The following is a 25,492-nucleotide window of genomic DNA, read 5'->3' on the forward strand; positions in this document are numbered from 1 at the left end:
TTAAAGTTCAAAACTCCGCGAGAATCAATCGCCGCGCCGCGCGCTGAATTCTAACAGGGTTAATAAGAATTCCAACACATTTCAAAGAGCTTTTTGCAAAACCGAGTTAAGTTTGAAATTTAATATTAAATGCGAACAAAGCCGAAGATCACTTGCACTATGAAGGTTTTGACGGCCTCCGTGGCGCAGTGGTATGCGCGGTGGATTTACAAGACGGAGGTCCTGGGTTCGATCCCCGGCTGGGCCGATTGAGGTTTTCTTAATTGGTCCAGGTCTGGCTGGTGGGAGGCTTCGGCCGTGGCTAGTTACCACCCTACCGACAAAGACGTATCGCCAAGCGATTTAGCGTTTCGGTACGATGTCGTGTAGCAACCGAAAGGAGTGTAGATTTTCATCCTCCTCATAACAAGTTAGCCCGCTTCCATCTTAGACTGCATCATCACTTACCATCAGGTGTGATTGTAGTCAAGGGCTAACTTGTAAAGAATAAAAAAAAAAAAAAAATGTTTAGTTGTAGTATGCACGAGTATGATGACGTTCACAGATGCATGCAGAACTTGTACAGTTTTTACATAAATGTTTAGCAAAACATTTTTTGATTTATGTTATTTGTCTACATATATATATGCATTCAGGAAGTGGATGAAAATAAATTTCTAGGTATTACATTAGATAAGTTTTGTAATTGGAAGGCTCATATTCAACAACTTATTCTAAAAATTGACAAATATGTATATGCCTTAAGACGCATAAGGCAAGTTGTATCTGTGGATGCAGCAATTCTAGCATATCATGGTTACGCCTCTTCCTTATTAAGATACGGATTGATACTTTGGGGTAATTCAACTGAAGCGCATCTAGCATTTAAGGCACAGAAACGTTGCATTAGGGCTATATGTAATGCTGATTGGACGGATAGCTGCAAGCCTTTGTTTAAGAAGCTAAAAATTCTACCACTTCCATGTTTGTATATATTTGAAATCTGCATTTTAATAAAAAAGAATCCCGAATATTTCAAGTTTAAATCAGAATTAAACCCAGAATCAAGGCTCAAAAATAAATTATGTGTACCCTACCAACACTTGGCCTTGTATAGGGATAATGTGTATTGCTCAGCTATACGTATTTATAATAAGTTGCCACCGCACAGTTACGACATGTCATTTTTGTCTTTTAAAAAATATTTATTGAAATTATTATTATATAAAAATTATTACTGTGTAAAAGACTTTTTAAATGACAAACTCTGAATGCAACAATAAATATAATCAGTTATGATTTTCTTATAAATTATTGACAATTTTAATTTTAATTTCTGACATTAATTTTTAATTTTTGACTTCATTTTTTTTAATTATATGACATTGATTGATTTAATGTTGCATTACACCTGACATAGCATTTATATTGACATTGTTTAATTTTAATGGATTCTGATAGTATATTAATTATTTATATTTGATGTTAAGAATGCTTCGTCAAATTATGCTAATTGTACTTGTATTTTTTTTTTTTATTTATTTATACCATGTTCACCGATTGAATATTTAATTATTGGAATTTTGGAATTATTAGTTAGTATAATATTATTTTATAATATTCATACACCTGTCAAGGTAGAAAGTATGTATGTCTATAGCAAGTTCTGTAAACCTTCTGTACTTTCTCATGAATAAATAAATTATTATTATTATTATTATTTTGATACATTTTACTCTCACGCCCGGTACAACATAAACATATATATAAGGCCAAAAGGAAAATAAATAAACTTACTTAAATACGCAAAATAAATAAACATAAATATACGCTACATAAATACATATATGCACCGGGCGGAGGATTCACCCCGGCAGGGAGACCAAACGGCCGGGGGTCAGGGCGACAGGTGAAGAAACCGGCGGACTATCCTAGCCGAGTCCAGCAAGACCGCTTTTTGCATCTTGCCTGCGAGCGAACTGCCACGGAACCCCAGCCGCCTTAAATGGTGAGCGAGGCTGACTGGGATCAAACCATTGGCAGATATGACGATTGGGATGATTTCAGTGGACTCCACATGCCACATGGCGGTAACCTCGTGAGCCAGATCTAGATATTTACGTTTTTTCTCTGTCTCAGCTCTCACAAGGTTCTCGTCATATGGAATTGTGATGTCCACTAAAAACACCCTCGACTGTGCCCGGTCCAACACCACGATGTCAGGCTTATTCGCAAGAATAGTCCTGTCCGTGATAATGGACCGGTCCCAATAGAGCCGGACTCCGTCGCGTTCAAGCACTGGCACCGGTGTGTACTTGTAATAAGGCAACCTCTGGTCCAGGAGACCGTACGTCAGAGCAAGCTCTTGGTGAAGGATTTTGGCTGCTTGGTTGTGTCTGTGCAGATACTCAGTGTTGGCAAGAGCTGAACAACCCGAAAGCACATGTCTGAGTGACTCGCCGGGATGGCGACAGGCTCGACAGATGTCGTGAGTGCCATCCTTCAGAATGTACTTTCGGTAGTTCCGCGTCTTTACCACCTGATCTTGTATCGCAAAGACAAACCCTTCGGTTTCCCCAAAGAGGTCACCGAAGCGCAGCCACTGCACAGACGCTTTTTTACTGACATGGGGCTCATGAAGAGCCTTAAAAAAGCGTCCGTGCAGCTCCTTCCCCTTCCATACGGTCTCCCGGTCAGAGATGCTCTGTACCACTGGTTTTTGCCATTCGCTGTTGGCCAAGGACAGCGGGGTGAGTCCTTTATCACATGCTATGACTTCTGTATGCATCGGGGACTCCCTTTTCGTCTCGAAGTAGGTCCTGAGGCTGCATATCTCCCGATTGTGCATGGTCTTGGCGCTAAGTAGGCCTCGACCACCACCCTTTCGGGGGACATACAATCTCATGACAGACGATTTTGGGTGATGCATACGATAGAGTGTCATAGTCGTGCGGACCCTTCTATCCAGGACGTCTAATTCGGTCTGAGTCCATCTGAGCACGCCAAAGGTGTACATGAGAACAGGCATGACCCAGCCGTTATAAGCTCGAATCTTATTGGCGCCCGACAAATAACTTTTACAGATCTTTGTCAGACGTCGATAAAAACCCTCGCAAACTGACTGTTTCATGTCCGCCTCTTGCACCCCTATGGATTGTGACATGCCCAGATACCGGTAAGATTCAGTTTCAGAAAGGGTCTTGATGTTAGGCAGGTCAGGATTAATCCCGACCGTGTGAGTGACCTGACCCCTCTCCACATGCAAGACCGCACACTTGTCTAGTCCCAGCTCCATCCTGATAGAATTACTGAACCCCGTGGTGAGATTCAGTAATTCCTGCAGTCGGGTAGCATTGGGCGCTAGCAGTTTGAGGTCGTCCATGTAGAGAAGGTGAGGCACTTTTGTTCCTCCTCTCCGAAACTGAAAGCCTGTCCCCGAACTCTCCAGTAATGTACTGAGAGGATTCAAGGCCAAGCAAAACCATAGTGGACTCAGACAGTCACCCTGGAAGATACCCCGGCGTATCCTGATCCGGTCATCGGCAGCCGCCAGCCGCTCGCCATGGAGACAAAGGATCGTGCTCCATTGCTCCATACATGACCGGAGGAAGTCTTGAACTGTACCATCGATTTTGTACAGCTCAAGGACCCTCAACAGCCATGAATGAGGCACCGAGTCGAATGCCTTTTTGTAGTCAATCCAGGCTGCGGCAAAATTCCGGCGGTTGCGCTTGACCAATTGGCCCGCGACGGAGTCGATGAGAAGGAGCTCCTTAGTACCACGACTACCACCCCGACATCCGTTCTGAGCCCCAGACATGATGTTATTCTCGTCTATATGACGAGTTATCTTAGAGCTCAGAACGGATGTCAGTGTCTTATAAATGGTAGTAAGACACGTGATGGGGCGGTATTTTGCCGGATCTACGGTGTCTGTGGTCTTTGGAGCTAAATGAGTGATCCCGGTGGTGAAAAGGTTCGGGAGCATCCCTTGCTCGAGAGCGTCTTGGAATTGGCGAGCCAAGGTGTCATGGCAAGCCGAGAACGCCTTCAGCCAGTAGTGATGCAGTCCGTCGGGCCCCGGACTTTTCCAGTTCGCAGCCCTCCTTACTGCACCAACTACATCCTCCGTAGAGATGGCGACTGGGTTCATCGGCCTAATTGCGGCACATGTCTCCTCTATCGCCGTAATCCAAGGGCCCTCATCGTGCTCTACCTCTCTGGACCATATATTTCGCCAGAAGGCGATAAGGTCGGCCGGATTCGGCTGTGGAGAGGTAGAACAGACTGCAGGACACTCCAATCTGTTGTAGAACCTTTTCTGATCACTCGAGAAAAGACGATTTTGCTGAAATCGCTCAACTCTTTCTGAGTATCGTCGTATGCGGTTCCCCCATGCAGCGATTTTCTGCTTCAGGTCGTCGATGCGCTCCGTCAGTTTTTGGGTTAGGTCTGGCTGATCCAGCCTAACCCCCAGCCCATTAAAGGCTATACTTACGGAGCGCACAATCCTTGGCCTTCTATTACCCGACCTGAAGCATAGCAGTCTGCCAATGAGGCCTCTGGCAAGGGTGATACGGCGTTCTATCCTTCTCTTCCAGGCTGGTTCTGCTCTGATGTTATTAGCAGAACGCCCCGGGCGTCCAGGTTCCTTGGTTTTGATACCAATGAAACGGTGGACGGCTAGGGCTGCTCCGAAAAGGATAGAAGCCGTATCATCCAGACCAATGCTGCCCACCAGATGTTGGGGCAGCATTTTGTTGACAGCCTCAATGACATCCCGCGTCGCTATATTTAGCGCAATACGGGAGAGCCGCGGACGATTCTCTAGAGGAGCATTACGGATTTCAGCAATCGTCTCTTCTAGGATCCTTCTCATCCGCTCTAAATCAAGGGAGACGGTTCCCTCAGTGTCCTCCTCCTCTGCATGCAAATCTTGGGACATAGGTTCAGTCTCTTCGCGGTCAGGCGCCGCCGGTGAGACGATTTGCTTTGCAGAAGAGGTTGGCACTTCGGGAACAGCCTCACGTCGAAATCGTTCGAGCTCGGTCGCGTTGAAGATGTTAGAACGCTGAATAAACCGAGCTCGGTCTGCTAGGTTCTGTTCCGTGACAGTTAAGTGCGGCTCAAGCAGCAAGAACTCGCGATACATTGCTGCTCGGTAGCCAGTCCGTCCAGTTTCTCCCCCTGTAGCCCTGTAGTACGCGCGCATGACATTTTTGTTCATGTCGCATGTCCATTTCATGCGCCGTACGCCACCAGCGGCGGGCTCTGAAGATTGGGCCCTAATGGATCCTGTCAGAGCCAAGCCCTCTGGTGGAGATGATGGATGTGCCGACTGGTCAGGTGGTAGTGCCGGTCGACGAGTTTGGCTGGCGGCTCGCATGCTGCCACGTCCAGCGCCAGCCCCAGACGCGCCCTGGCGACCCCCAGGTAGCGGCCCTATACGCGCATCATTATTATCCATCATCATATTTAGGGGGAGGGGTGAGTGGTGATTACATCACTCGGGGTCCACTCATGTCCCCGAGGAGGCTAGTATTTTACGAGCCAGCTAGCTCTGCGGAGAACCAGAAGATGTTAGTTGGTTCTCCGATGACCCTTAGTCGCCTCTTACGACACCCTCGGGATAGGTAGGGGTGGCAACATTCTGCTCTGCCGGTGCCACACGGCTTTATTTATTATTATTATTATTATATCTGAATAAAAACCGTGCAAGCAAGCAGGTCAAACCATCGGTCAAATAAATATATAAATATACTAAAGTCAAATTCTATGTGCACTGTTTACAACAAACAAATTAAAAAGTAAAAGTAGCACGTCATTTCAAAACTTATATATTTTTAAAATTATATATTTTTTTTCTAATAAAATTTTATTCAATATGACATTACTGTTATAATTTAACGATTTATCCTCATATACCCTCATTTATCGCTCGCTGGTCGAGTATGGCTTTAGTATTAGTTATAAGTTTTAATGAACATTTGGCTTTCTCTTTCAAAAAAAGATCATTTTGGATTTAATTCAAAATCACTTGGGTCATTCCGGAAGGATTGATTTGTATTTGGGTTGCCTGTTTAGGATGGATAAGATTTAATGTGTTGTATACCTACTGTACGTTCCGGCTTTATACAAACAAGATTACTTTCTAATAAGTAAAGTAGTAAATTAATTATGAACTGGAAAAACAAAAGATTTTAACAAAATAATTTTGTTTCAATTAGCGGCCTTATTATCCTTATCCCTATAGAAACGAATTCTTGCAGGCTACTAATTAAGGAAATGTTTTTTATAATAATTTCCTGGAAATTAAGCTCTCGGACAACAGTAGTTAGGTTGAATTTCCCACGGCTTTAAAATAAATTCCTGAATAAATGAAAGTACAATGATATCATGGTAGTATCAAGCTATCGGTAATTGCTTGTTTTTATTTAATTTATAACGATAATGATTAAGAATGGCTCTAGAAAAGTTTTCTAACAGAATAAAGGTGAATTTCTACATAGGATTTGTTGGTGCCGGTAAGTCAATTTTTGAAATAGGTAGATGTTCTAGGTAGCACTGCAAACACTAAAACTCTTACAAACTCAGCTTAGAATATAAAATATCTAAGTGCTATTTCATGGTCGTTTTTTGCAACCACAGATCGCAGATCGTCCTCGAGACTAGCTGCAGCAGCATCGCGGGGATTTACCGCCAGTGTCACAGGTGTCGTGTGAAGAATGGATTGTATATTCCAATGGTAACTTTTTAGATTTAATTGACAGAAACATGTACTATTTCCATTGATTCGTCTGCAACTTATTACACAATTAACAGTGTATGGAACAATTTTATGAATCAAAATAAACATATAAAGTTTTGTTTTCATCTTAGTTGCAATAGAAAGAGCTACCGTCTATAATGTTTAATGGTGTCTAAGAGGCAAATAAGTGAGCTAGGAAGTAAAATATATCGAATAGGATAGGAGACAGGATGATGAGTGATTGAGTTTCAATAAAAGAGCGCGACGCAATCGAATACGGTTTTGTTACAAAGACCGATCCAATTAATGCCGGGAATGTCCGGGGCGCAATTACACCGGGGGCCGGGGTAGCACCGGGCCGCACCGGGCGGCACCGGGCCAACGCCGGGGCGGCAGCGGGGCGGCACCGGGGCGGCACTCATTACCGAAAATACAATAACGGTAATGACACCCGGTGTATTTATGGCTCCAATAAAAATGGCAGAAGTGAGGACGCTAAAATTAAAACCAATTTGAATGCGATGAATAAATTGTACTTTATCATGTATTTATGCATTGCCATTTTGCGCCCGCTGTGCGGTCGTTTGTTTTGTAATTAATACGACCGATGACTTTTTGAGTTTTAAAGTTTCGTTCGCACCGTTCGCACTCGGCGCGACCGCATCAAGCCTGCTTCGATAAAATACATAAAATACAGCTAAAGGTTTTATAATTGTGTATTACTTTTAAAGTCACATACGCCTCACTTTTTCCCGCTGATAATTTTCGAATATAGTTTCACAGTCTGAAAAGTTCATGTCTAATGTAACATTTTTTGAATTGGACATTTTTTACACATTAGGCATTTGCTCATCTACAAAAATGACTAAATTGTAATTAGCAGCAATACCACAGGCAGAAAGATGCGAGTGAAGTTGCAAAACTGAATATATTTTGAACAGTATACAGTTTCGATTGTATTTTTTAAAATATTTAATTAAAATTGGTAAAACTCGTTAGAATAGTCCGTGTACGAGTCATCGGCGCGGATCGGTTTACCGGCCGAGTTAGCAACTTCCAGCACTCGCGGCGCCGCCCGCGGAGGGCGCGCTAGATCTGATTAGCTCTTTGTTGTCTTTCAATCAGCCGGAGCGTCTTCCTCCAGAGCTTGATCGCTAATTTAATGAAAATTCCATCGCGCCGCCCGACTGGTAATTATGAGCAGGATGGTCTCACAACATTCATGATAAACGTCGTTTTAATTTGGAAAATTGAAGGAGATTTTTAATTCAGTGAGTTTTACTAAAGCCACAACAGGTCAACATCTGAAGCAAACAGAACGAACTTTTATTTTTTTTCAAACATATACACTATAAAATAAATATTAATAAATGAAATCAAAGGCGAAAATTCCTTGCTGGTGATTTAGCTCTGAGGTATAAAAAAGATAACAGTTTTTTAACAAACTAAATCAAACAAAATACCTTATTATATCTACTGTGAAAATACAGTCTGCGTTACACAGTATTTCAACATATGTAAAAAAACCTATATATTATAAAGTGAGGAAGATAGTCCGGAGGTGCACACCATTTATCTCCGAGCTGAACAGATGAGTTCTCGCTGTTTTTGCGCTCGGTCAATGGCTCGCTTCGGAATTAGAGACTAAAGTTAGATTGGACGAGCCGCTGTGTCGAATGTAAAACCCAATTGGGCTTTATGCTTTAAACGGGCCCACCGAAATAACCTGCACGGAGCGGCGGGGTGCGCACGGGAGCGACGCAACTGTGCGAGCCAAAAAGAACCTTACCCTATTAACAATAACGAAGTAGGCGAACGCACCGTGTGGCGGAAAGCGGGTATGGGAACAGACTAACGGTAATCGAACGGAAGTGTTAGCAATCACCTGCGTTGTATCGAGCTGATTAATTGCATTAAGGGATCTTCCCATTACTGCTGATCGCGCACATTTATATCAACACAAGGAGCCGCTTAAGCCTCGCTCGGTTCGGCCGGATGAGATTACGGTTGGTGTTTTGTATGTATCATTGTTTTACTTTTACTTACCTACGTACTACGTATGTAAGTGTAAAGTATTATTTGTTAGAGGGAGTAATTAGTAATTACTATTTCCAACAGATATAGATTCAGTTTAAGAAATTAAACATCACGTGTCTGTCAAATAAACGGTAAAGGAAAAACATCGTGAGGAAACCTGCACACCAGAGAATTTTTTATTATTAATTCTCTGCTTGTGTCATGACTGCCAATCCGCATTGGGCCAGCGTGGTGGACTATTGGCTTAAACCCTCTCACTCTGAAAGGAGACTCGAGCTCAACAGTGAGCCGAATATGCGTTAATACTGATTTCTAACAGAAATGTTCAATATATTTCATGCTAACGGTTATATTAAATTTACGATAGAGTAATGTTCGGTTAATTTCTCGATTCTAAATAACGATGATCTTAACATTTATCTAGCTCAGTTTAGAATAATAAACAATCAAGAGACTCGAATCGCCAATTTTGCATTCAGTGGTAAAGCGCAGAGTACCTTGAATACATGAGTACAACAAACGCCAACGCACAATCCGGCGCGGAGGAGCGAGGGCCGCACCGAACGAGCCGTAAATTAAAATCAAACGGCATTGGATGACAGCAGTCAAGTGAGTGATCGGGTGACAATTTTTTTTTTTTTTTTTTTTTTTTATAGGTACAACGCAAATATAATGTATTTACTTATGGAATAAAGCGATCAACATCTGCTACTTTAGTTGTTTGCTGTTAGTGTTATTTGCGAGTATTTGCGCGCTTGATAAGGAACTGTGTTGTAACAAAGGTTGAACCTCGAAAATGATAACTGTTATCACTGCTATGTTATACAGAGACACTCATCTAACTCTCGTAAATAATGTTATGAAATCTGGCACCAAAGGTCCGTTTATATCTACAGACATTTAGCGTGCCAGACACGTGCCGGGACAATAGACAATAGACAATAGCTTTATTACTAAAAGTTACATGCTTATTTAATATACTTAATCCAAAAAATTAAATGCGTAAATCCAAATAATTAATGTGATGGAAGTTGCACTAGTATAAACCGTGTCGCAACTTCCATCGCTCTTCCCTCATTATAGATGATTACAACATTCAAAATTAACAATCTAAAATTAGAGAAAATAAAAATCTTAATAATAAAAAACTAGCTAAATATTAGTAAAAGGAAAAACTAAATAAACAAATAATAATAACAACGACGAGCGAAGGAAATAAAATAAAATAAAATAAAATACATGTTAGTTGAGTGTGCCTTAAGTGAGAAAGTGTATGTGGGTTGATGTGTGTGGGTGTAGCGTGTGTAGTGTGTGTTCGTGTGTGTGTTCGTGTGTGTGTGTGTGTGTGTGTGTGTATTCGTGTTTACGAATGTGTGATTAATGTGTGTTTGGTTTAGGCCGGTGCTATGGACAGAGTAAAGATTTACTGTGCTATATTCAAGTGTATTCAAGGGTATTCAAGTGTAATTTATTTCAGTAAGTGGAGAGTTCCGAGTTAAATATATATTTAGATATATGAGTAGTGTATGTTTATTTTTCAACGGTAAGTAACTTTTCAGTATCTTCATATGACAGGTTTAATAAATACGGTATTAAAGTTTTTTTGCAATTCCTTTTATTTAGTGGGTAGACATTTAATACTGCGTTTATTTTGTTATATACGTGAGGACCTTGGAAACAGTAAAATCTTCTTATAAATGACGTTTTTGTAGGAAAAGGAGCCTTCGCCACCGTGTATTTCCTACGTCTGTCCAAATAAGAGGATTTGTATATGAGGTCACAATGCTGTTTTAATGAAATACTCAGTATATATAGTTTTCTCACTGAGAGTACCTCACAGTTTTTATATAGTAGTGAGGTTGGGTACAGAAATGGTCGATAAGTGGAAACCTTGAGTATTGCACGTTGTGCAACTTCAATTTTCATTAATGTAGTTTTGTCTGCACCTCCCCATATAGTTATGCAGTAAGAGATTATGGATTGGCATAAAGTCAGGTATATCCGCTTTAGTATTTTAGGTTCAACTACATGCCTAAGAGTTTTGAAAATATAAATCATTTTAGACAGTCTGCTCCTAAGATTAACAATATGTTTTTTAAAATTTAAATTACAATCAATGGTTATTCCTAAATATTTAATGTGTTCGACTTTTTCTAATATTTTGCAGGATGTACAACTATTAATTGTAGAGTGGGGACATGAATGTGCGGTAATATGGAGGTGATCAGGTAAATTAATCGTTTGTCGCATTGAAAAAGTTATATACTTCGTTTTATCAATGTTTAATGATAGTTTACTGGTTTGCAGCCATTTTGTAACAGCATTTAGACCTATTTGTGCTTCTTTAAATACTTCAAGCCAGGAATCTGCAGCAAAAGCAATTGCAGTATCATCTGCATATGAAATGATCATACCCTTGTCTAATTGAAGACGAGTAAGCGCATCTATATATATAAGAAAAAGAGTGGGTCCCAGTATACTGCCTTGAGGTACTCCGTGAGTAACCAACAAGTCACTGCTAACAAAAGAATCTAATTTTACGCGTTGATATCTGTTTGTTAAATAATTCTCAAAAAGTTTCAGTTGAAGGCCTCTTATACCAATGCATTCTAACCGATTTAGTAGGAGAGGTATAGACACGGTATCAAAGGCTTTTGCCAGATCTAAGAAGATGCACAAACATTTTTTATCTTTGTCCAGATTTGTCCCTATATAATTGGTCAGCGTGTGTACAGCATCTTCCGTTGATTTCCTGTGCCTAAAGCCAAACTGATTTCTAGATAGAAGATTGTTCTTTTCTACATATTGTGTTAATCTTGTATTTATTATTTTTTCTAAAATTTTTGATAATGCTGGCAAGATGGAGATTGGCCTGTAGTCATTCAAATTACTTTTGTTACCACTTTTAAAAATTGGTCGTAGTTCTGATATTTTTAGTGCTTTTGGGAAAATACCCTTCTGCAGGCAACAGTTAAAAATATATGTTATTGGGGGTATAAGATGATGCTTACAAATTTTAAGTATTTTATTGCTGATACCATCCCATCCCACTGTACATTCGTTTTTCAGGCTCATAATGATACTATTTACTTCATCCATATCTGTATTCATTAGCACAAAAGAACTTAGCCGACTGCCGGAAACCCCATCCAACTTAGGCGTATCGACATTGTTAAAACTCTCTGCAAGATTTTTACCCACATTTATAAAATAATTATTGATACCATTAACCGATGATTGTGGTGTGCTTTTAATATTTAGCAATTCTTTATTATACCCTTTTTGTTTTGTAGTGTTAATTATATTTTTAAGGACGTTCCATAATCTTCTGTTATCATTTTTGGCCATGCTTACTTGTTCTTTATCATAGTTTCTCTTAACTTTTTTTAAAATATTATTACAGAAATTTCTGTATCTTTTGTAAGTTAAACAAATGATTTCGTTATCTGGACTATGCCTGACTTTTTTGTGCAGATTATCCCTATGCCTTATGCATCTAAGAAGTCCAGGTGTAATCCATGGTTTGATTATTTTCTTACGTCTAGACAGTGTGGCTATTTTCGTATTATTATTAACGGCAGTAGAAAGTTTATCTATAAAGTAATCTAACGCAGTGCTTGGATCCTGATTATCGTACACTGGTGTGAAATCTGTGTTAAGTATATCTGAGTATATTTTATCTGTATCTATATGTTTAATTGTGGTTGTTGTGCATTGTGCTACAGGATGTTTTAGTTGCATATTTAGAATTACGGGCTTGTGGTCCGTTATTTGGGTTTGGGGTACAATAGTTACAGATGGATTCGTTGTCTTTAGAAATACATGATCAAGACAGGTTCCACTAGCATCTCGTGTTACTAAGTTATGAGCAGGCAGTAATACATGAAACGCAGTTACATTTAAATATTTTTCTGAATTAGCATCAATTTTATCTGGTATAATATCTATGTTAATATCTCCGATAATCATTATATTTTTATAGTTCGAAATATTTTGAAGTAAGGTATCCAATGATTTTAAAAAGTTATCAATATTCTTAAAAGACGGCGAACGGTAGATAGTAATAATGACAATATTTTTTAATTTTACAACTAGGCAATTAGCATCTTGAAATGGTGGTTCTTCAATGTTGACTTGTATCTTATCTTTAATGTACAATACTATACCATCATTTTGGTTATAGTTATTTTTTGTTGATGCACAATTATAACCATTTATGGATGGAAGAGACAAAGTATTTTTCAGCCAACACTCTGTCAAAATTATTAAGTCTAGGTCTATTTTTAGCCTAGCAAGTAAAACTTCAAAAGAATTCATATTACAATTAATACTTCGTATATTTTGTGTGATAGTTGTAAGATTGAAATCATTCATGGAATTTATATAACGATGGCAATATTTGACATCACACGATATTTGTTTTGAAACAGTCACGTTGTCTATTTCATCAAAAATTTCATTAATGTTATTAATCATTAGAGTTGAAAATTAAGTGTTTTGGTATTTTATGTCGTCGTTTGACTTTATTAAAAATATGAAATATATGTGATTTAGGCCAAAATATCCAGGTAATATATGTAAAAAATGTGTAAAATTGTATTTGTAAAAAATGTGTAAAATTGAATAAAATGTTAATAAGTATATGATATGACAATATAAAAAATAATTGTAAAAGTATGTAAATTAAAGTTGTATACTCGTATGTACCAATAATGAAAATTATAGGGTATTTTAAATGTGTTAAATCTAGTCATGCAGTTAATCTAAGTTTTTCTAAATCCGCCTCCGTACTAATTTTAATCTGTGGAGATTTTTCGTCTTTTCGAAGATACACTATTCCTCGCGATGTCCAGCAAAAAGCGTATTTTTGGTTTTTTTGAAAGTTCCGTGCCATATAAAAGAGCTTTTGTGCGTTATGAGTCAAAGTCTCTGAGATATATATGGGTTTTTTTGGTCCAGTATAGCTTAGATCAGAGGTATTCAGCTTATCCATTTTGGACTTTGTTTTATTGAAGATTTTGACTTTATTTATTATTTTCTCCTTAATAATGGTATTGGAAAACTCTGTAATGATTGGGTTTGATCCATCCTTTGCATTAATACGGTAGACATCTCGAATATCGGAATCGCTTATATTGATTTTTAAAACTTTTCCAAGATCCTTTATATTATTACAAATATTTTCCTTAGTCTCTCCATTTTTTTTAGGGATGTTACGTATTTCCAATCCCGTAATACGCGACTTTCTCTCATAATTTTCAAGTTTTTCTTCTAGCTGATGGATTGTTAGTTTATCTTTTTTTCGTTGTGATTCCAAAGTCGATATACGGGTCAAAAATTCATCATATTTACTCGACATAGTGTCTACACTCTTTTTTAACTCATCGTTTTGTTCTTTGATGTTAGTTATTGTGTTCTTCAGGTCCTTAAAGAGGCTTTCCTGTTGTCGGGTAAAAGCGATGAACATGTCGTTAATATCCGACGGAGTATATGTATTTGTGCACTCATGTTTGCGTTTTTTGCGTTCAGTTGTACTAAGTCCAAGCATCGGTAAGTCCGGTGCCGAATCTCCGTGTTGTAGTTTACTACCTGTGACGGTGCGTTCAAAGGTTCCGTGCGCGAGCGCAATGTCTGTTAAAGTCGTTTGTTTTAGTGATCGTTGGGGAAGAGGCGAGGCGGGGGCTGACTCACGATCGCTCGACATTATACTTAGCTCTTTGTAAGACTGATTACCAGGAGACCATAATACTCGTACTATTTGAATCTTACTGTAGAGGTCTCTTAAACTGGTCAGTCATCGAGATTCTGCATACAACGACCGTTTCCGTCCACCTTTCATTGAGCTCTTGATTGATAACGTTTGCATGTAATGCCAGAAGCGTGGTAATACAGTCGTCTCTTTTTTCCAAAGGTTTTTATGACACACATTAAATGCTATCTCTCTTTAACTTCTTTGTGTATGTGTTTATTAGTGACTTACGTGCGAGTGTGGTAAATGGTGATCGGGCTGCTTGAATAACTGCAGCTTCGTTATGCACTCCTTATATATTCACTACTATTAAGCACTGTTATTTTATATAAAAAAATATTTTAATATTTAATTATTGTTTCAAATGATACATGAAATGCGTCTATACTCTGTCACGGTCCGAGGGGAAGAGGACAATGGACGAACGAAAAATCGAATATGGCTTTGTTTTAGAGATCCGAATTGATATCGGAAACGTTCCGGAGGAGAGGATTCGGACCGGCATTACGCTCATTACGGACAACTCGATAACGTTAATGATCTTCGCAATATTTATGATACGGGAGCGTCGAAAGTGGAAATGATGAATTAAAAACCAATTTGAATAATAATATCATGAATAAATTTACCTTTTCGATTGTTCATCGGTTTATTCGACTGTCTTTTGCAGGCTGGTTTCACGGGGACCTACCCTTTTGTTTTGTTTCAGTCTAACAAAATGGTATTTCTCTTCTCTAAAACATTTACTACATCATACTCGATAGCCTCGTGTACCAACCAGCAATACATTCTACAAATTCAAACTTCCTTTAGATTCGAAAACGTATTGATACATTTCCTAATAAGCTCAATCACAAGGAGCAGCTGTAATCACATAGCACCTTTATCACAAATGAAGCCCATAACAACGCATAAGTTACCAATTTAGAGTCAACATTTATTTAGGTTTCTTCGGTTTTGGAGATAGACATTTGTTAGGATTGTGTGGTGTAGCAGATAGATTCAATGGTGAGTACCAAGTTATTCTTTGTAAACAATAGCGTGTAAAACCCTGTACGCATGTTGGTGCGATAAATGTGTTAGTCGCCGTGACATTTGGCGCTGCCGCTTATGACGCGCCGCGCGCAGTCGCGCCATTAGCATTTGCATGGCATTTCTATAGAAGGGCAGGAGCTCTTTGCACTAACATTATCGACGCCGATCCCGATCCGCACTCTTCCACTGATTTACGACTGTGCTTCTTACAATGACCATTGTTGTTACTGTGCTCGTCAAGTAATTCTATCAAAGTATCTATCTATCAAGATTTGATCGCGCAATGAGGAGTCACTACCGCGCTGAACTGAACTAAAACCTACTCTCAATTATTTACTCGTCGAATGTACTAGAATGTACGGGAGACAAAACGACCGATTGTCTAACTCGCGGTCGTTCTTCATTTAACAACCATGACCGCCCTGACAAAAATTGAAGAATAAGATATAGGAGTCTCGAATATGCGTCGAAGTATAGAATCGTGTAAACAGGAACTAGTAGCTGTGAATGTTATGAACACGGCGTACCCTCTAACGAATGCGCGCTAAGCAGACGTTGATTGAACGGCCCGCAGTCTTGCGGCGATCGATCACTGCATGCGAGCTGTGCTGTAGTTAGGAGCTGAACCGATCACACACTAGCGGAGGAACTTCTGTGCAGGAACTGGGTAACGAACTATGATTCATTCGCAGAGACTATTGTTGGTTGAACGTGTACAGAGGCATCGGGAAAAGTTGCAAAAGCACGTTAACATGAACTTAGTTTTGATTATCTAAATACAGTAAATAATTATGCAATCGTTTGTTAAAATAGTTATAGTTAAGTCTGGTGGTATCTTTTAACTGTAGCTAATTAAAACCGACACCCTAGCGTTCCAGTACTGTACCGCATACAACGATGAGTATTAAGTTGGTGGTGTTACATCCTCGGAGAGCACGTTGAGCCGTCGCTCTTTTTCATTATCATTAACAACTGATAGTAATCATTAATTAAACATTATCACTCTAATTCCACCAACCTATATTGGAGCAGCGTGGTGAGTCTAAGCCCCATATTCCCTTTCTTTTATGGAAGGATTACTGGACCTGTAGTGTCGTTAAACTGGGCTGGTAATGATCATCGTTCTAACAAAAAGAGTACGTACCGACGACGGTGAGGTTGTACCGGAAGCTGGTGGTCTGCGTGTTGCGGAAGTCCACGCGGCAGCGGTACACGCCCTCGTCGCGCCGCTTCACGTCCCGCACCAGCAGCGACGCGGGCGGCGGCGCCGTGGAGAAGTGCGCGCGCGGCCCGAACACCTCGGGCGCCGACCAGTGGCGCGCCTCCGACAGGTGCTTGCCGCGCACGTCAAAGCTGCGGCAGAGACGGGGCGGTTAGCACGAGACATAGGCCTTTGCCATATCTACCAGCAGTGTCTTCGCAACGTCGTCAGACAACAATAGATTTTACCAGATATGCTTTAGGCCAATGCGCTTACTAACTTAGTGTGAGTCGTACTTTACTTTTCACCAGAAAAAAGAAAATGGTTTAGTTGACGCCCATTCCAGTAACAAGAAACTTGTATATAGTTTAGATCCGAAAAGATTATTCTACCTTTTGATCAAGCAGGCAAAAATCTATCATAACGGGAAAAGGCAATTATTGATACAAAGAACCTGCTCCATCAAAGAATTTGTTACGTACGTACTGTACAGCCAGAACTCGTAAAGCAAAACCCTTTCGAATGGAGTAACAGTAACACAAGCTCTCCACATCACGGCTGCAGGTGTCAGCATGTCAGAAGGGAGCGCTCGCGAAATACAATATTTGCGGGCGACAGGTGAATATCGAGAGCGGCGCCGCAAACCGCGCGGCTCGGAGATTGCTATATTGCTACTTCTGAAGCCGATGCCTTCGCGAGTCGGAGGCGGAATGGACTGCAAATGCAGATTCACCAGTGGCAGTTGCAAGACTTTTTGTCCATTGTTGCGTCCTTTTACCGCATGATTAGTACTACTGACCATTTAGACATTTTTTACATTTCTTATTACAATTTATCTATTTCTAGTAGACAATACAAGCGCTGTTGCTACAAGGTTGCTACTGAAGCATCAAGTCTGTATGCTTAGTGTAGAAAGCATCACTGCTAATGCTTTAATAGTATTTAATGTCTGTGTTCCCATTTTTGCAGATCTTACACTCGTAAATGTCTTCAAAATTAATTAAACTTATGACATTTAATAACAATAAAAAATAAAATATTAAATAAATAAACAATATAAATGAAATTTGAAAATTAAATCACAATTGGTAGAAAAGGAGTAGATGGAAAATATCTTAAAATATTATTTAAATGTAAACCTATATATATAGTTCTGTTTAAAACCACATAAAGCTAACACTGTAAATCACTTTAAATCAACGCATTACGCATGCCTTTCGATCAACATGTAAATTGTCTGTAGAATTGTATAAACTTCTGAAATGTTAATCAGGTAGTTTTATTTAAACACTGAACGGTAATGTGTAGTAAAAGGTTTTCTATTATTTGGCTATTAACCGGACGCAGAAATCGCTTTAACAGAATCGTGATAGAGATCGGCCTGCGATCGATTGAGGGCTATTTCATACATAATTTAGCGGCGTTATAATGGCTGAGGTTATTAAAAGTCATGAGCGCTGAGCGATAAAATAACCTAATGAATTAATGTTTAAAAGAGATTGTTAGCAACAAGAGTTTGTTAAATCGCTCAAGAACAATATGATTCAAAAGTAAACATTTTTGTCACTGAACTCGGAATTTAACTTTATTTTAAATGTCCTTCCATTGACACATTTGCAATTACGAGTATGAGCCGATACTAGTGTGTCAAATGATTGTAGGTATTTTTATTTTAACCGAAATGAAATCTAATATGAATGTGTAACAATATCTTGTCCTTTATATCTAGATATAAAATTATGATCTACATGTCTTAAGTGCGCTTATTTTGGCTTTATAGACAGCTTTTAGCTTTTTATTCGATGTACTGATATAATATTTGTAAATAATCAAACAATATTATATTTTTGTTATGCTTCTAAATTGCTTTTATACTAACTATAATCATCTTATTTTTAAACACAGGAACTAAAGAACTCTAAAGTAGTAATTAAAATTGTCTGTTTTTCAGATTTACATAAAAATAAATTCGGTTACATTCGCCGTCTCCTATGACTCGTGCGTCGCCGCAGTACGGTGGCTAGGCTCGCAACGAAATGTTATTTGCCCACCTATTACCGGATGTACCGTGTGAATAGCGTATAATGTATAATTCTGCGCGGAGCGCCGGTTATTACTCTTACTGTATAATTAGAGCAGTGAAGTCTTTGTGGAGGAACAACGCAATGGTTTAATTGCTGATTGCGCTTAATTAGGACTTTATCTGACTGTAAGGATGATGGAAGACGCACGGAGAGAAGTATATGATGACATTCATAATATATATACTATTTCATTACTTCTTTAGTTTAGTTTGGTCTTTCATATTGCATTGATTATAATAAGAAATTCGAAAATTCACAACACAGCTTTTTAATTCGAAAAGTAAGTACACCGTTTCATGTATTTTTTTCAAACATTAGACATTTTGTATTTCATTGACATTAAGAGATTTCATCTCAACCGCTGTAAAATTACTTGAAGTATTTTGCATTGAAATTTCAGGTCGAAATATTGAAATCGCCTTGAGATAGATAGTAAAAAAGTAGAAGTTAATATTTTATTAATTTTGAAGATTAGAAATTTGGGCATTTTCTTCGTTTATTTCAATGTCAGTCGAATCCAAAAAATATTCATTACATCGTGTGTTACAATCATCATTTTAATACTAATCTTACTATTTGGTTCAAGAGTTAGCGGTAGAGTTCAGATTTTGGTTTTTAGCCGCTCCAGTATAAACCTTAGCGAACGAAATATCACAGTCCAATAAATATACCCAGCAAAGAAATTTCTTGGAAATTATTATTTTGCGAATTCCCTAGTATCGGGTTATAATAACATCGCAGATATAGTCGTTAATTGCCATAAATAAATCTAGTTTCTTACAAAATTACCTAGTGAATTAATTGAGTACCGTAATCCGGATTATTCAGTAATTCAAAATACGCCTAAGGCTTCGTCTTCGTGAAACTCAAAGGCAAGTTATGAGCGCCGGTGTATCGATTTAAATCAAAGTTTATATTTGTAATATAAATTGATATAATCCAGTTCTAAATTTAGTTCTAAGATTTTGTATGTTTATATATAATATATATATATATATATATATATATATATATGGTATATATATATATATATATATATATATATGTATGTATATATATGTATATATATATATATATGTATATGTATATATATTTGTTGCAATAAAGTTATTTAAATAAATAAATAAAATATATAATTAATATTAATTGATCCATCTTTAGTAATAATTATTTAATGAATTCAATTGGGGTGGGTGTGAAAATGTGGGTTAAATCTTGTGCAATTACTCTTATCGAAACAAAGCAATTACGACTATACAAAATATAGAAACAAACTATTGTGTTGTGTTGTGACAGGCCACCTACCACCGTTCTGGTATGATTGCGGCCGATACAACACGACACTGTAATGTGTTTCTACCCTTATCCAATGTATGAAACCTACTGTTTTGAAGTTCCACGTTACCACCCGACACAAAAGTGTGTTTCAGCCTTAAGTCCTACTTTATTAAAGAACTAAGTGAGTAAACTGATATTCAAATCCATGAGGATATCTTTACATAACTACATCCAAATCATCCTTTGACGTTAATAATGTTAATAGGACAGTAGAGAGAAAAGTAAAGTAAATTATTCGCAAGATAATCTATCCGGGTCATACCGGACTGTCATACCGAGACAAAGAAAACAAGGGCCCGGAAAAACACGCCACCGACCGAATTCTTTCACGGAAGCGCAGATGTTTTATCAGGTAAAATGTTACGTGCTCGTTGCGACAAGCGAGCAGCGAACGCCCGACCCTCGTAAATCATGCGCCGCGGAACACGGCGGCGCACGGTAGAGCACGGGCGGCGCACAGGCGGCGCACGACGTCAGCGGCGCAGTCAATTCAAAAGGCAAGAGCCAACAGCCATAAAATGTTTTTGACCCCTAACGAAGCAATCTCAGTAGATACACAGAGCGATTATCGGCTGAAATTGGTTCATATCGATTACTGAATAAAACCTGCTTATTAAAATCATCCGTAAAGTTATCTGTACGCTTAAAAAACGGTATATCTGTGATAGATCTCAATAGTCCGTGACTATCACAATAGATCGGAAGCGGTCAGCGTGCTTCTAATGGACCTGCAGAGTCGCTACATCAAGAAGAAGAAGATAGATCTCACGCATGAAAGCCCCAAGCCGTATTGATATCTGCCGCCAAGCAGCATCGCTGTTTTAGTTTAAAGTGTATTACAAGCCTACATTTTTAACTAAGATAAGTATGGATGCACACAGATTACATTATCTCCCCATCGGCTACCATCTCGGTCAAGCGGCTAACAAACAAAGACTCCGCGTAAATCATCCGCCACGGTCATGGCTCCACAATGGCGCAGAGAACACAAAGGCGGGAGAGGCACAAAAAGAAACGGCTGTATAATCGTAAACCGGATTACAGCGATGAAATATACCGGCTCTCGAGTTGCCATCGGAGACTGTTTTATTGGGGTTCCGCATGTAGTACTGAATACTGATATTCTAAAATCTCGTTTCTTGACATTGACTGTATTTTGTGAAGGATTTGAATTTGCTGGTAGCTTGCGCATAGAGGTTATTATCCTTATTTTTTGTCTGGTATTATCTGGTAAAGTACTTGTACCTACTGTTTGCAGCGATTTCGACGGCGATTAAATAAAATCCTTATCATTGCCAAATAGAAACCGTGGTGCTTCTTTGCAGGAGTTTATATCCATTATTATTGCTTCGCAAAAACTGTCGAATGCAAGGGGAAAGTCACAGACTCTGTGACGTTTCTCCGACAGATTATGTTCTACCTATACGATGGCTTAAAATATTACAGAGTTTTTCAAACGCACCGCGGGACTCCGTACGCAAGACTAATAAAACTTATTTCCATGATGAAAATTGTTTCAACTTCCAGCCGCGACGTTTGAATGACACACTGGTTTGTTTAGTTAAAAGGTTTTTCAGGTTTGAGCTGCGTAAGTTCGCTAGAATGAGTTCCACCGGTTGTATTGACTAAATAAAGTTTATCCAGAAAACTACTACAGAACACATGATTAATTAACGAAGCCTCAAACGCTTCTCGGTTTAGAGACTGGGCTAAGCACCGAGATATTCCTTGCATGCAAATTTGTTGCTGCAAACTGATGGTTTCTACTTAAAATCAAGTAGAATACTTGATTGTTTTCTGTAACTGTTGGTATAAAAATAGTCCTTAATAAATGTCACAATAATATAATTTAGTGAAGCAGCAGCCGTCCGCTGTAATAGCGCAGTATTCCGGCTATTACCATAAACATAAGCGTTATCACCCAAATCATGCTCCTCCGCAATAAACTTTAGCACGCATCCGTAGCGCCTTATACATTTTAATGTGTAGGTTTTTTTGGACGAGCGGCGTGACAAAACACCTTTACGTGACGTGCGTGTGTCCTACAAATTGTTTTCAGACTCGTCGCGTACGTGGCGCTAATACGCAGATGATATTTCTTTGTCGCCCTTTTTTATTAAAAAAACACTATCCATCTCTGTCTGTGGAAGTTTGAATTTGTCTACAGGCCTTTTGACTTCGCTCATATGTCGACGTAGGCGTTTTGGGTAATACTCTATCAAATTGAATTCGTGACTTGATCCTTGTACCTACATCACAAAACTAAGGTTTAAGAAAATAATATTAACATGAGTGGCGGTAGGCTATTTTCTCATATCTGACCATAAATATTCCTGCACTAATCGAGTCGTCAGGAATAAGTGGGGATGATGGCCAGACACCTGATGGATTGACGCCTCTCTGACTGAGAGTTACATATTTGTTCCTTTTGCCGTGGATACCTTTGGGCCATGGAGTCGCAGTGTCAAAAAAAAATTCACTGAATCATTTCACAGCGTCTAGTTGCTTCTACTGGTGACAGAAGAGCTGGCTCATTTTTTGCGCAAAGGATCAGCCTGGCTGTCCACGAGGGCATGATTATGGTAATATACACTCACATAACACAGTGAAAATGTAGAAAAACGGCCAATAATAGTCTGTCCAATAATAGCGACCACTGGAAAGACCACAGTAATAACAACCCCTTTATCAGGTATGTTCCCAATGTAGGCGAGCGTCGTTTTGCAATGATGGCTGAGTTGGAGTCGTACAGCGATAGTAACATCCCTCACCGTCATACACAAAGTAAACGTTTACAGCAGGTAGGTAAGCCTTACAACGCACCTCCACGGTTTACTGTATTTAAACTATTTGATTAAAATATCTCAATAATACTGTATATATATAATAATAAGAATGTTAAAGTTTAGTGTGCAGGCTTACAATATTTAACTGGAGGTTACGCGCGACTTCGTCAGCACACAATAGCTAATTTCCCACGAGATTACGGTAACCGGCGGTAGGGCTGGTTGAAATGCGAGCTGCAGGCAGGCAAATAGGATATTTGTTTCGATCACTTTATTATATTGTTTTATTCGTTAAAATGACACTGATGAACGGTACACAAAGTTCAAATAAAAACAGTTGTTATTAAGAAAAAAGATAAATTTATATTTCCTATTCGAGTGTTTAAAAAGCCTAGAACTTCAATTTACGGATTTTATTGAATAAAATATATTTGACTTTGACTATAATATACGAGTTCGAGTAAATTATTTAATTGCATTATTTTTGTTTTCAATGCAAGTTATCTTATTCAGCTGGACAATTTTTGACTTCAGTTAAAAAATGTCTGCTAGCTCTCGAAATGTCAATTATCGACATCCAGCTGTCGCTCGCAGCGCGTTATTTTCGGCGACAAATAATGAATCAAAGCCTTCAACGATCACAAAGCGCCGCGTCAATATTATATTATTCGCTATGAATATTGTAATATTGTGCGAATACCTGCTATAATATTCGATTGTTATTGCTGCTGACAGGCACTATGACGTCACTCGCAGGCGGCGAACAAGCATTGTCTTTCACAATTTTTAATTAAATGACGTTTGGCGATCATCGGATTTTGAGCCTTTTATATGTTCTACGGATTGATCATCACAAAAACCTTGTATGAATATTGTAGAGTCACCGTCTGAGGATGCTCCGGCGGCGAAGAGGAACATGCATGTCGAATGTTCTGTCGGATCTGTGTGGCGGTCATGGCAAGGATTTCTTTGTGTTTTCGATAACAAACAAATACAAAAATGTATACGTAAATGCTGTCTTACACAAATTCTCAAACTGTTTGCTTTTATAATTTTATCTAACTATGACGTCGGGTAGACATTTCCATTAGTTAAAATCTATCATTTAGTAATTTACAACTTTTGTATATTTACTGTTTTGCCGAATAAGCAGTTAAAAGAAGAGCTAGGTTTCTTGGAGCGGAAATGTTTCTCCTTCCCGTGGCCGTCAGTGGGCTTTGAAAAGGTAACTCAGTCCGCCATTACATTAGTCAGGCTGAGCCGAGTGTCGCGCGACCCTGGATGCGATGGCGGATGAAATTGAGCAGCAAACAGGCCCATCCCCTGATTTATGGCGCGCAGCCATTTTGTTTTACGCGCCACGCGCGGCGTCATATTCGCGTATTGTTTTGAGTGATGACGGTTTTTGCGAAATGCGAATTTTTAGCGACAGATAAAGTTTAAAATTTACTTCCTGTGCCAGTTACAAATAATACAGATTCGCTCGTGGTACTGCAATATTTTTAAATCTTTGTTTACTTTTGATGGTATTAACATAATATATTCCTTTTTTATACTATTTATTTATTAAGTTTTTCCTTATTTTCATTTTCCGCGTTCAGATCTTTATTAGGAAGCTTCAAAATATTATTATTGAAGCGAATGTAAAGTATCTACAAACATTTCTTTCCTCAAGAGGGATATTATTAATTTCGTAGTTAGAGCTTGTAGCGTCCTTCACGTCTTCTATACCCTTAGTTATGTTCTCAAGTTCATAGACAATTTCAAAATATCAGATGCGTCTTCAAATGAGGCGGGGTTCTTTGGACCCTCGAGGAGTGCCTGCGTTTGCGAGAGCAGCTTGCAGGGTCTGTAAAATGTCCCCGGGGCTACCAGGTGATAAGTTCGAACACCGTTGGGTTTTAATCGTTAGGAGTCCGACATAACTTTTCCGTTAGAGTAGTAGTAAGTATCCTTGAAGATTTCTCCACGTATAAAAAAAATATTTACAACAACAAATCAGATAATTAATTTTATTAATCCAATCATCCACACATAACATCCTTACAATACGACAAGTTGTACGCAATGCCGTGAGAAATAATAATAAATAGTTTTAGATAGCCCTTATTTTAGTTGTAGCGCGTTCTAACAAAGTTCATCTTTATGACATCGGTGTAAACGCGGCTAATATAGTTTAAAACTTTGAAGTACCGCTCGGCTGCGAACTGCGGCGTATAACGTTTTTCCAAACTAAGCGTCGTCACGTCGGCGCTAAAGAGATCGGGTCAGGCAATACTCGACTTAGGGGATGTAGCGCATTGACAAAGGGTACGTCTGCGGGGCGGCGAGCCGCGTGCTGAATGCGGATGAGAGACGAAACGACACGCGGGGAAAGTATACATAGATAAAAAGATTTCTGGAATTGTATATATTTTTTGAGTATATTTAATCAACGCATAATCGTATCGTAACGTAACGAAGTGTCACTTTGCGAAAGTTCAGTTTTTTTATTAAGCTAATCTCCGCGAAACACTGACGAATCCAAGCGACAAA

The 25,492-nt window shown here is 38.9% G+C and overlaps 1 protein-coding gene across 1 annotated transcript in view; it reads right to left on the reverse strand.

Annotated features, from left to right (window-relative positions):
- The window catches only part of LOC112052937 (neural cell adhesion molecule 1-B), a 287,626-nt gene that overhangs the window by 100,523 nt on the left and 161,611 nt on the right, over window positions 1-25,492 (reverse strand). The window contains exon 3 of the mRNA XM_052891380.1: window positions 16,693-16,901. Within this exon, the coding sequence (XP_052747340.1) occupies window positions 16,693-16,901 (209 nt within the window). The remainder of the gene's footprint in view (window positions 1-16,692; window positions 16,902-25,492) is intronic.

This window comes from Bicyclus anynana, chromosome 3 (genome assembly GCF_947172395.1).
Source record: "Bicyclus anynana chromosome 3, ilBicAnyn1.1, whole genome shotgun sequence".
Classification (NCBI taxonomy): Eukaryota; Metazoa; Arthropoda; class Insecta; order Lepidoptera; family Nymphalidae; genus Bicyclus; species Bicyclus anynana.